Below are 12,178 nucleotides of genomic sequence, written 5' to 3'. Positions count from 1 at the left end.
CATGCACAAATCTGTCAGTCGTTCTTTTCCACTGCTTAGGCATTCTGTAAAAGTATTCAAATCAAGTAAGTGTCAAGTAAGGGATGATTGTGTCTCTGTTAGCATAATGCTTTGAAATGATCATAGGAAATGTGCCTCACATTTTACCTGAGAAACTACAGTTGAATCTAATGTGAGTCATATGGTTTTATGTGCAATAGTATCAGCACTAAACAAAATATAGTCTCCAAAAATGTTCTTTCTTGCCTCAAAATAGTTTTTTTCTCCATAGAATCATGAACCTGTTTACAATCTCGACGACCACCATGTGGGATCAGGGAGGCTGGTCCGAGGGTATGTAAAAAAAACAAAGAAAACATCTGTTGCTGTATGTTTTTCTGCTATGTTTTATTTTACTGACCAAATATTGAGAGTAAACATGTGCCTGTCAGTGAAGTGAAGTTAAGGCCGGCTTCAGGAAACTGGGCAATTAGACACACGCACCGTGTGGTTTGTTTATTGTTTATTGTTTATTGTTAAGGAGCCCCATTAGCTCCCACCGTAGTGGTTGCTAGTCTTCTGGGGTCCAGGATTAAAAAGCATTTACAATAAAATAACATGCATTATAACAAACAAGGCACAACAGTAATACATGACAGATATAATTACTGAAACCAGACCAAAGATTTTAGTGTGTTTTTGAAAACATGTAAATTGGATGAATCTCTCAGATTCACAGGCAGCTTCTTCCTTCTTCCAGTAGCTGACTTGTTCTAGGTCCATTTATCGCCACGTCGTCACTGCGAGCGCCGCGTAGAATAAGAGTGTGTCTGCTTCACATGTTTAATGTTTTCAAATAGGTTTGCCAGTCAAAATGATTTTCTTTAGAAATAATTATAAATTATAATGGAATTTATTATGGAGCAACGGCCAGTTTAAGGTAGAATGCACTAGTGGAGTCTGGACACCTGATCACCAGGCGGGCGGCTCTGTTCTGAACCACCTGAAGCCTTACTATCTCAGTTTTATATAACGGAGCAATATTCCAGATGTGAGAACACAAAAGACTGAACTACTAGTTTTTTAATAGCTGGAGTTATGTAATATGAGCACCTTCTGCCCACAGCTATAGCTTTACCCTTTTTACCGATCACATGATCCATGTGAGGCCACCATGATGATGGTGATCCACTCCCAGAGGTTTCATCTGCAGCACTTGTTCCAACATGGAGCTCTCAGTTCTCAGTATGAGCTGGGTATTACTATTTAGTTTGTGTTTACTCCCAATAAGCTACATCTAGTTTTGGAGACGTTCAGAATCATGTTGTTGTTTTTTTTTACCCATTGAAGAACGGCCCCAACTCCTTTTCCAGTAACTTTGATATTTCATTTACATTAGGACTGGAATAATACATAGTAGAGTCGTCAGCGTACATAACAACTGACGACTTATCCAATACATACGGTAAATCATTTGTGTAAACTGAGAAAAGGAGGGGGCCCAGGACACTGCCCTGGGGCAGGCCACAGTGGATCCCAGAGCTTTTGGATAGAGAACCGTTAAAGAAGACTTGCTGGCATCGGGCAGTTAAATAATCTTTTATGAGGAACAATGATCTTGTTGATAATCCATAACCCCGCAACTTAGCAATTAAAAGATTGTGATTAATTAGGTCAAAAGAATACGGCTCCGACTAAACTGCCAGTGTCTAGTTCCTGGTACCAGTCATCAGTCATATGGACCAGAGCTGTGGCTGTGGAATGACAGGGCTTATAGGCGTGCTGAGCAAACTATAATCAACAAAATATCTTTGGATCTGTTCACATATTATGGTCTCTCAATTCTTCGTCCAACCAGGGTGCATGATCTATAAGATGACCAAAAACATTATTAAACATGGACACTGCCACCTCTGGGTTCGATTCAGAGCAAACATTGTCCCAGTTCATTTGTTCTATGTTGAGTAAAAAAGTGTCTATATTAAACCTTTTGAATGATCTTTTAACTGTGATTTTTGGTGCTGCCTTTGGAGGCTTCACTTTTACATTTAAGGCCACCAGATGATGATCACTAAAGCCAACAGGTAAAGAGGTGATGTTATTGCATGATTCAGAATAGTATCATTATTCTTTTGTAAAATAGCATTTTAATGCCTATTTTAAAGTGACAAATGTGTTATTCTCAGCACAATTATCCCATGTCTCTGGTGCAGTCCTCCTGTTTAATGTGATAGGCTAATGATATGCTCTACCTAAAACTAGCCATTTCAATTGGCCCAATGAAAGTAGAATATTCCACCCTAATATAAATATTTATGTCACTACAGGATTAAAGGTTATTCCATTTCTGTAACTGAAGCCAAATCAGATGCAATTTCAAGTCAAACATTGACTTGAAACAAACAAACCATGACCTCACTTACCCATTGGATTGGATGTGTGTTTGTACAGTATATGAAGCACTTTTAGCACTTAGTTAACAGGTTAAGAGGAGATGGGGGGAAAAACCAGCTGTTTCGAGGTGATATTTGTTGAATCCACATGGCTCTCACTGTCGAACACGTGTTCAGCTGTTATGGCACTAGTCAGGGGCAGACTGGCCATTGTCCATTAGGGTGCGCCACAGAGCCACATGCGGTCATTGTTACTTCACTCGGAGCTCGCTCCTCCTGTGTGTGATGAACGGAGCGATTAAGTGCCAAAATAAGCAAATACATATGGATATTGTAATGACTTAAGCTGTTCTGTAAACAGACACAAGCCTGGTCATGCAGAAGTGAATCCCGGCGCCTAATGCGCCCAGTCACAGATAAGAACTAAACACTACCTAACAACCAAGACTAAGAACCACCTCTTGGACTCACTGAGGAGATGTTAGTGCCTCTCCTACTGCTCCCTCTACAGGTGCTACAAGAGTATACAGGGCTGCCAACTTTTCACCAAACTTTGGAGTGAGACTTTGGTCGTTCCCCAGCTGGGTGGCCTTTTTCATGGCGATACTGTCTCGTAATGGTATTTAACAAGAAAGGCACAGCCAGGAATTCCCCACAGTTTTTTTAAAATCTTACAACACGTTTTCTGTGACATTAGAGATGCATAATAAGATTCCCAAAACAAACTTTCAGTTAAGATGAGCCTTCATTGACAAAACAGGTCAGATATATCAGATCTATGCCTTTATTTATGGACTTGTGGTGGTAACACTTGTGGAACAAATGACACGTACTTTGAAAATACAATTCAATTGTCGACTCATAAAAAAAACTAAATCAAAAGTAAAAGAGGGAACTAAACACACAGTTTGAAAGACTCATTTGAAAAGAAAGACAATATAGTTAAAAGCTGCAAAAGAAAAGGTGATTTTGCCTGGTCCAGACTGAACAGCTGTGAGGAGCTTCTACAGGAGGAGACTTTCTTATTCTCAGTGAAAAAGTGAATTGACTCTTTTCTCCATTTTAACATCAAAGTCATGTTATCGTTATTATGTTACAGATCAATTATCAATTATATCTATTGATAAACTCATGGATAAAAATTGAACAGGATCACTGGACCTTTCTCCACTAAACATCCTGAGGCAGATGCCAGGCTTTAGGTTACATTGATATAAACACCTCTCATAAAGATCTGATCATTATAAATATGTTTTTGCTACTTAAGGATTTGTATCATCGTTTCTGTCCCAGCCTTGATTAGTTGATGCTTTAGCCGACTGTTGCTTTTGCGCAACAACGGGTTTTAGTCGGTGAAAGTAGTGTTTTTAAAGCAGTGAGAGCCAGAACTAGTATCGGTCCACTGGTTCACTGGAAGCAAAGAGCTCACTGTGTTTAGCGTCATGTTACTGTCGCTCATGGTGTCTGACCTAAAGTTAACTCTGAAGAAAGTCAACTCACATTTACACTGAGAAGGTTGGAAGGGCGCCCCCTTGTGTCCAACTGTGTCCAAATGCCCGGACCAAAACTGGCACCCTGAAGAGGTTGAATAATAAGTTGTGTGAACACAAAAGGCTGATGTAATTGTATTGCTTACAGACATAAGGAGCATGTATCAGAGTGCACCAACATGTCTAATAATCAGGACTTGTATCATGATGAATACTGTGAAATCCCTCTTAATCACACTGGTACGACTAGTTCTCATTGCTCAACACTGGGTGTAATAAATGCATCGGGTTTACAGCTTTTTCAAAGTAAGCGTATTGAGTTGGTAGTTACACTGTAGTCTTGATCCCATAATGCAAACCCAGGGATCAGAGGCTCGGTGAAGGTGGTGTTGAAGGTGTGGAGGTGGGTCAGTCGCTCAGAGGAGACTGTGTAGAAGGACAGAGAGCCAGCAGCAAAGTCCAAATACACCCCTACTGTCCCAGAGTGGGAGTAGGACTGAGGGAGGAAGGTTCGATTAAATTTATGATAAACAGAGAAACCATCGACAGAGCAGGACAGACTCCAGGACTTATCATTGTATCCAAGCACACTTTCATTACCGCGTCCTTTCCTGTTGATTCCTCTGTAAGACACCCCAATAGAAACCCCTCCACTCCACTGGAGCTCCCAGTAACAGCGCCCAGTCAGACCCGTGTCACAGGCACACAGAAGCTGAGGAACACCGTCAAATCTGTCCTGATGATCTGGATGAGGCTGCAGCTCACTCACACGTGTCACGCTCTTGTTGTCATCGGACAGCATGAGTATTCTCTGAACTGTGTTTGGATCCAGAGAGAGCGGACAGAAATCTGATGGAGAGAAGGCACAATGAGTCTCTGTCCACATGCGGAGACTTTGTAGTTGTAGTGATGACATAGATATAATGTAGACCACAGCTCCACAGAGCTCCAGAGCTTGATTAACAGGCTCTGGGGCCAGTCACTGTACTGAAAATGCTTCAAAAGTTCGGGCTAATAAACAAAAACCAGTGTGGTTCAAAATATTTCACTGACCCCAGCGTGGTCACATGGGTCAAAGCGATTTTTAGAACAAAAAAAACTCTTTGGAGCCAGGCTTTTAAGCTGTTCTTGGGACGTTTGAAGTCCCATTAGAATCAATGCTCCCAAGTGTCTCTTGAAGTCCCCCCTGACCACCAGGGGGTGGTGTTAGAGCAACGTCAGTTCCCCACCATAGGACCATACAGAGGCGTGTTCCTCGACCTCGCCCATTGAGTGATGAGGATTGACTGGCTCAGAGAAACAGGGGCCGCTTTAAACCATAATAAGAAGGATCTCTGTGGGAAAATGTTCAATGACATAATGGAAATACTGACCGTGTTTCAGAGGAGGACTCACTTTCCCATCATGCATTGTGTCTCTTACAGTTTAAATCAGTTTTGTATTAGTTTGAAATGGTTGAACGTTAACACTCACACTTCCTGAGTCCTGGTGTTAACCACTCAGCTCCAGCAGGCTCCAGTCTGAAGGAAACAACACATCAGTCTGTATGAGAAACACAGCAGCTCCTGAAGAAGCTCTTGTACAAACATGTTATTTCATGTTAATTCTGCTTTCTAATTCTCCCTTCTCTGTATACAACAGGTTTACTCTTGTAGACAGTGCATCATTTTTAACTCCGAGGGACTCAATTATGTCAACTTGAGCTTGAAGTCGGATTTGGTTTTGCTCTGAACTCCTCTCCATGTCAGCAGAGGGGAGTTAACACCAGCCCCCCCAATAGAGATTGGGTACGAAGCCCCAATAAGTGCAATCACACTGAACAAGGCAGCGACTGACTTGGCAAAAATGTCCAGCAGACAACCCCGAAGCCAATTACAGAGGCTAAGAGAAGTACTGTCAGAAAGTCTCCTAGAAGATGTGAATGCAGCTCTGAGAGCAATTCCTACATCAACCATCACTGAAACCAATGAGCTGATATACTCCACAGCAGCAGTGATCCTAGAGACGCTTGGCTATCGTAAGAGCAACCATGAGATGAAATACCCACCATGGAAAAGAAGGCTGGAGGAAAACATCAAGGCAGCACGGAGGGAAGTGAGTCAATTGAAAGAGGCCTTGAAAGGTGCAATGAAAAAGCAAGTACCCAAAACAGCCAGATGCCCATACCTGAAGCATTGGAAACTGCCAAACAAAGGCTCCAAACCTTGGCCAGCCGCCTAAAGAGGTACACGAGAGACAACGAAGCCAGACGAGTAAATCGTCTGTTCGCAACTCAACCAGCGAAAGTGTCCGCTCAGTGGCAGGGTAACAATAACAGAGCAGACCCACCAAGGCTGGAAACTGAACAGTACTGGAAAGGCATATGGGAGAAGGAGGCAGCACACAACAGTGATGCGCAGTGGCTGGTGGCTCTGAGAGAGGACCACAGAGAGGACCACAGAGAGGACCACAGAGAGGACCACAGAGAGGACCACAGAGAGGACCACAGAGAGGACCACACCAACCTCCCTGAACAGAATCCAGTTACCATCACAGTGGCAGACGTCCAAGAAAGAGCTTCAGGTATGAAAAACTGGACAGCACAAGGCCCTGACATGATACACGCCTACTGGCTTAAGAAGCTCACGGCTCTCCATGAGCGCTTGGCAGCACAAATGAACCAGCTGCTGAGGGATGGGAATCACCCTGAATGGTTAACCGAAGGGCGCACAATCCTGATCCTGAAGGATCCCTCCAAGCCCCTCTAGTCCCATCCAACTATCGGCCAATAACCTGCCTCTCCACAACGTGGAAGCTCATGTCCGGCACCATAACGGCTAAGATAAGTAAGTACATGGATCAATACATGAGCACAGCTCAGAAGGGAATCGGTAAAGATACCAGAGGTGCCAAACACCGGAATAATAAGCTGGCCAAAGGATGAGATACAGACCACAGATGTTAAAACGCGAAAGCTCCTAACCATGCACCACGGAGGGTTCCACCCAAATCCAGCACTCTGAGACTTGCCTGTCCTGCCAAACTACATGCTTTTTCATGGATACTTCAAAGACATATAGTCTGGGAGCAAGGATAATCTCAACGATTTCCCGGTGGGCGTGATTGACAGTCGGCATCAACCAATCAGAGCAATGCTAGATACGTCGCCGCAACAAGTGTCAGGAAGCCTTTCCAAAAACGTCCTTATTACGAGGAGCGCTTCGAACGCTGTTTCTTGTTGCTTCTGTGCTTGTTTTAGGGATTACATTTTTTTCCAAATGATTTAAAACAGACGAAAGAGCAGAAGGAAACATCGTCACTCGCCGCGCACGCCATGTCTATTGTTTTGGTAGAGTGTGGTGACGGCTTCCGTGTCTTGGGGGAATGAAGTCCCACCTCTCGGTGCGTGATTGGACTGATGTGGGTAAAATCGTGAAATGATAGGCTGCGAGGAGCTGTCCAGACGGTTCTTCTTTTGAACAGAAAGGAGGAGTGTCTGGCAGGCCAGGCAACTCTGAGACTGTACGCTCGCCGTAAGGAAGGAGGCCGAGGACTAGTGAGTGTGAGAGCCACTATCCAGGATGAAACATCCAAGATCCATAAGTACATCAAGGACAAGGCTCCGACAGATGACGTGCTCAGTGAATGTCTCAGACAATGGGGAACAGAAGATGAGGTGCTGGAGGTCCCGTCATGGGAGGAAAAGCCCCTACATGGGATGTACTACCGAAACATAACTGAAGTGGCGGATATTCAGAAATCCTACCAATGGCTAGACAGAGCAGGACTAAACGACAGCACAGAGGCTCATCATGGCTGCACAGGAGCCTTGAGCACCAGAGCAATAGAGGCCCAGATCTACCACACCAGACAAGACCCCAGGTGTAGACTGTGCAAAGAGGCCAATGAGACAATCCAGCTTTACAGAACTGCAGGGTGTAAGATGCTGCAGGGAAAGCTTACATGGAGCGCCATAACCAAGTGGCTGGTATAGTGTACAGGAACATCTGTGCAGAGTATGGGCTGGAAACCCCAAGGTCAAATGTTCTTCTGATGACAGTAAAATGAAGACCAGAGCTGACCACTGGAAACACCTCCAAAGGTGGTCGAGAATGACCGAGCCAAGATCCTGTGGGACTTCCAGATACAGACGGACAGAATGGTAATGAACCAACCGGACATTGTGGTGGTGGACAAAGAGCAGAGGAGCCGTTGTGGTCGACATAGCAATACCAAGACTTCAACATCAGGACAAAGGAACATGTGAAACTAGAGAAATACCAGGGGCTCAGAGAAGAGCTGGAGGAAACCTGGAGGGTGAAGCATCAGTGGTGCCCGTGGTCGTTGGGGCACTCGGGGCAGTGACCCCCAAACTGGAGGAGTGGCTCCAGCAGATCCCAGGAAATACATCAGACATCTCGGTCCAGAAAAGTGCAGTTCTAGGAACAGCAAAGATACTGCGCAGAACCCTCAAGCTCCCAGGCTGACGGTAGAGGACCCGAGCTTGGAGGAGAAAGAGACCGCCCGCGGAGGGTGAAGAAGCAGGAGCATTACACTTAGTATTACATTAAAGGAACAGGCCACCATTTTTCGATGCTGAGATATGTTCTAGCCTGAGCTTAGACGAGTTGATGTGTACCTGTCTGGTCTTTGTGTGTGCCCTCAGTCACGCAAAACAACCGAAAATGTTTTTAGCATTTGGCCTCTCCCAATGTATTCCTATAACTCCAAATGGGGGCGAAGTTGGAAGCTAGCACGTTCTTCCACGGGCACACACACAGACCAGACAGGTACACATCAACTCATCTAAGTTCAGGTAAGAACATATCACAGTATGGAAAAACGGTGGCCTGTTCCTTTAAGATAATCTATATCGAGACCAATTCAATATTTGAAATATTTAGATTTCATTTTATTCATGTTTGACACGATGAACAATGAAAAAAGTATATTAAGTCACTGACCAGCTCCATCCTCTTCAATGGAATGATGGAGATGTTTGGTGGACGATGGGTGTGTCCTCACCTGAGAGTGTGCAGGGAGCAGTGGGGCTCCTCCTGTAGAGCAGACAGCTGCTTTACTCCTGTGGCTCCTGGATGGTTGAAGCTCAGATCCAGATGTGTCAGATGGGAGGGGTTGGACCTCAGAGCTGAGGCCAGAGCAGCACAGCCTTCCTCTGAGATCAGACACCCTGAGAGGCTGAACAACAGGTTCAACAGAGTCACAAACACATGACAAACTCACAGAGATGAAGAGTAAACCCTCTGACCTGAGCTGCTGCAGTTTACAGTGAGGACTCTTCAGTCCAACAGATAACATCTTCAGCCCTGAGTCCTTCAGGTTGTTGTTACTGAGGTCAAGGACTGTCAGACGAGAGGAGCTGAGGACTGAGGACAGAGCTTCACAGCTGCTCTCTGACAGGTTACAGCCGCTCAGTCTGGAGAACACACTGTTTTAGGAGAAGTCTAATTTAAGCAGAGTTAAAGCTTATACTCACAGAGCTTTGTTGGAGACTTTGACCACAGAAAGCAGCCTCAGTAGAGCCCCATCTGAAGTACAGTATTTGTTCAGCTCAAACTGCTCCAGATGTTCTTCTGATGACAGTAAAATGAAGACCAGAGCTGACCACTGAGCAGGAGACAGTTCACCTTCTGGCAAACATCCTGAGCTCAGGTACCATTGGACCTGCCTTACCAGAAAACCATCACTCAGTTCATTCAGACAGTGGAGCAGGCTGATGCTTCTCTCTGCAGACACTTCCTCGCTCAACTTCTGCTTGATGTACTCAGCTGTTTTCTGATTGGTCTGGGAGCTGCTTCCTGTCGGTTTCAGAAGACCTTGGAGAAGCTGCTGATTGGTTGGCAGTGAAAGACCCAGCAGGAAGCCCAGGAACAAGTACAGGTGTCCGTTTGGACTCTGTAAGGCCTGGTCCACAGCAGAGCAGTAGAACTTCACTGATTGACTGCTGAAAACCTTTGACCACACAGAGGTTTTTTCTTTAGAGAGCAGGTTGACTCCAGTGTTGATGAAGGTCTGATGGACGTGAAGAGCAGCCAGAAACTCCTGCACACTCAGATGGCTAAAGCAGTAGACTGTGTCCTCATACAGGCCTGGCTCCTCTCTAAAGACCTGTGTGAAGACTCTGGAGTAATGAGCGATCTCTGCAGCGTCCAGCCCACACTCGCTCAGGTCACTCTCGTAGAAAATCCGCTTTCCTTTCTGCAGCTGCTCAAAGGCCAGTTTTCCCAGAGACTGCACCATCTTCCTGGTCTCTTTAGTCCAGTGAGGGTCTGCTCCTGCTCCCTCATGATACTTGATGTTCGTGACTTTGGCCTGGACAACCAGGAAGTGGATGTACATCTCAGTCAGAGTCTTGGGCAGCTCGTCTTTCTCTCTGGTTTTCGGCACATGCTCCAGGACTGTGGAGAGGATCCGGCAGAAGACTGGCATGAAGCACATGCTGTGGAGGCTTTGGCACGTCTTGATGTGAGAGATGACAGCTGTGGCTTCGTCTCTGAACATGTTCCTGAAGTACTGCTCTTTCTGTGGGTCGCTGAACCCTCGCATCTCTGTCACCATGGAGACATACTCAGCAGGGATGTCATTGGCCGCCGCGGGGCGTGTGGTTATCCAGAGGCGAGCGGAGGGAAGCAGGTTTCCCCTGATGAGGTTCACCAGCAGCTCCTCCACTGTGGCGCTCTCTGTGGGCTCCATCAGGACCGGGGTCCGGCTGAAGTCCAGAGGAAGTCTGTACTCGTCCAGACCGTCAAAGATGAAGAGCAGCTGCAGGTGTTCCAAACTGCTGAGTCCTTTGGTTTGTCTAAAGAAGTGATGGAGCAGCTGCACCAGGCTGAAGCTCCTGTCCTTCAGCACATTGAGTGCTCTGAAAGTGAAGGGGAACAGCAGCTGGACGTCCTGGTGGGCTTTGCCTTCAGCCCAGTCCAGACTGACCTTCTGAGTGAGCAGTGTTTTCCCGATGCCAGCCACGCCCTTTGTCAGCACTGTTCTGACGGGCGCCTCTGTGTCCGCGGGGCCTTTAAACATGTCTTCACATGTGATGGCTGTCTCTGCTCCGCCTGCTTTCCTGGAGGCTGTTTCCATGTGTCTGACCTCATGTTCCTGGTTGACCTCTGAGGCCCCTCCCTCTGTGATGTAGAGCTCTGTGTAGATCTGCTGCAGGGGGGCGGGGCTTCCTGCTTTAGCCACACCCTCAAACACACACCGACACTTCTGCTGCAGCTCGACCTTCAGTTTACGCTGAAGAACTCCAGAACATCTCCCTGAATGAAGACACAGACAGAGCCTGAGTCTCAGAGAAGATCAAATGACTGAGTGAAATGGACCTACTGCTCCACAGACGCTCAGCCAGCTCCTTCTGCTGCCTCCTCCTCAGGAAGTTCACAGTGATCTTCAGAAAAGCCTCTCCATCCTCATCCGGCTCTAAGCATTCTGGGTAATCTGTGCTCAGAACCTTGTGAAGCTTCTTCAGCTCCTCTTGGACAAACGTGAAGATGTCGTCCTGCAGAAGCTACAACACAAATGCAGTCAGTGTCAGATCTGTGTGAAAAAAGTCCATTCATCTGAACATCTTCAGTAAAGGACTCGCCTTAAATACTGAGTCCAGCTGAATGTGATGTTTCGGAGCTCCGGACAGCTCTGGATCCTGCTCCACTCTGTGACAGAGACAGAACAAACTGCTCACATTCGGTCTTTAGCCCTTGTAGGAACCGACAACATAAAAACAATTCACCGGCCGATGTATTAATGTAATCATTTTGAGGTTATTGGCTGGTTATTACATCCTTCACTAATGCAGGGTGACCTTTTTAGTCGCATATGCTCCCAAATGTATGCCTTTGCGATCTAAAAATATAATCACTCGTATGTTTGCGACTGCAAGCGTAAATGCTCCACCTTAAAAGAAAGCCTGGTGCTACCTTAAAAACACTTGTGTCACTGTTTTCACAAACGCTGCTTGTCAGCAACAGCAAACTTTCTGTTCAATAATAGTTGGAGAGCATGTCGTAAACTCCAATCTGTCCTCTCTTTAGGCTCAGCGTTGCTGTCATTCACTGGGCCGACCTGCACCGGTCCATGAGTGCCTGTGCACCGCTCTCATTCATCTGCCCCTTTCATTGAATGAGGCAATGTCCACAACTGTAATGTCTTGGTGATTAAACGGTGAGTATATATCATTCATAAACTCATTGGGACTGGGACATCTCTCAAATGACGGTCGAAACTTCAATCCAGCCTGCTCGCCTCCTCGTGCAGCGCTGAAAGCGAATCATCACAAAGGATTTTCCCACTTGTAGCGCGATCTATGGATCTGTCCCC

General features: G+C 46.0%; 1 protein-coding gene across 1 annotated transcript; it reads right to left on the bottom strand.

Moving 5' to 3' along the window:
* Nucleotides 1-3,868: 3,868 nt before the first annotated feature.
* Nucleotides 3,869-11,964, bottom strand: LOC306982486 (NLR family CARD domain-containing protein 3-like; the record flags this gene model as incomplete). Its single annotated transcript, XM_079582422.1, has 8 exons — nt 3,869-4,711; nt 5,336-5,382; nt 8,867-9,040; nt 9,111-9,278; nt 9,339-11,121; nt 11,189-11,369; nt 11,457-11,514; nt 11,924-11,964. The coding sequence occupies 8 exons, from the start codon at nt 11,962-11,964 to the stop codon at nt 4,164-4,166; spliced, it is 3,000 nt and encodes a 999-aa protein (XP_079438548.1). The 3' UTR covers nt 3,869-4,163.
* Between the last annotated feature and the right edge of the window lie 214 nt (nt 11,965-12,178).

Source organism: Gobius niger (genome assembly GCF_951799975.1).
Source record: "Gobius niger genome assembly, chromosome: 24".
NCBI lineage: Eukaryota > Metazoa > Chordata > Actinopteri > Gobiiformes > Gobiidae > Gobius > Gobius niger.
The sequence above is the reverse complement of the archived record's forward strand: the minus strand, read 5'-3'. Positions and strand labels throughout refer to the sequence as shown.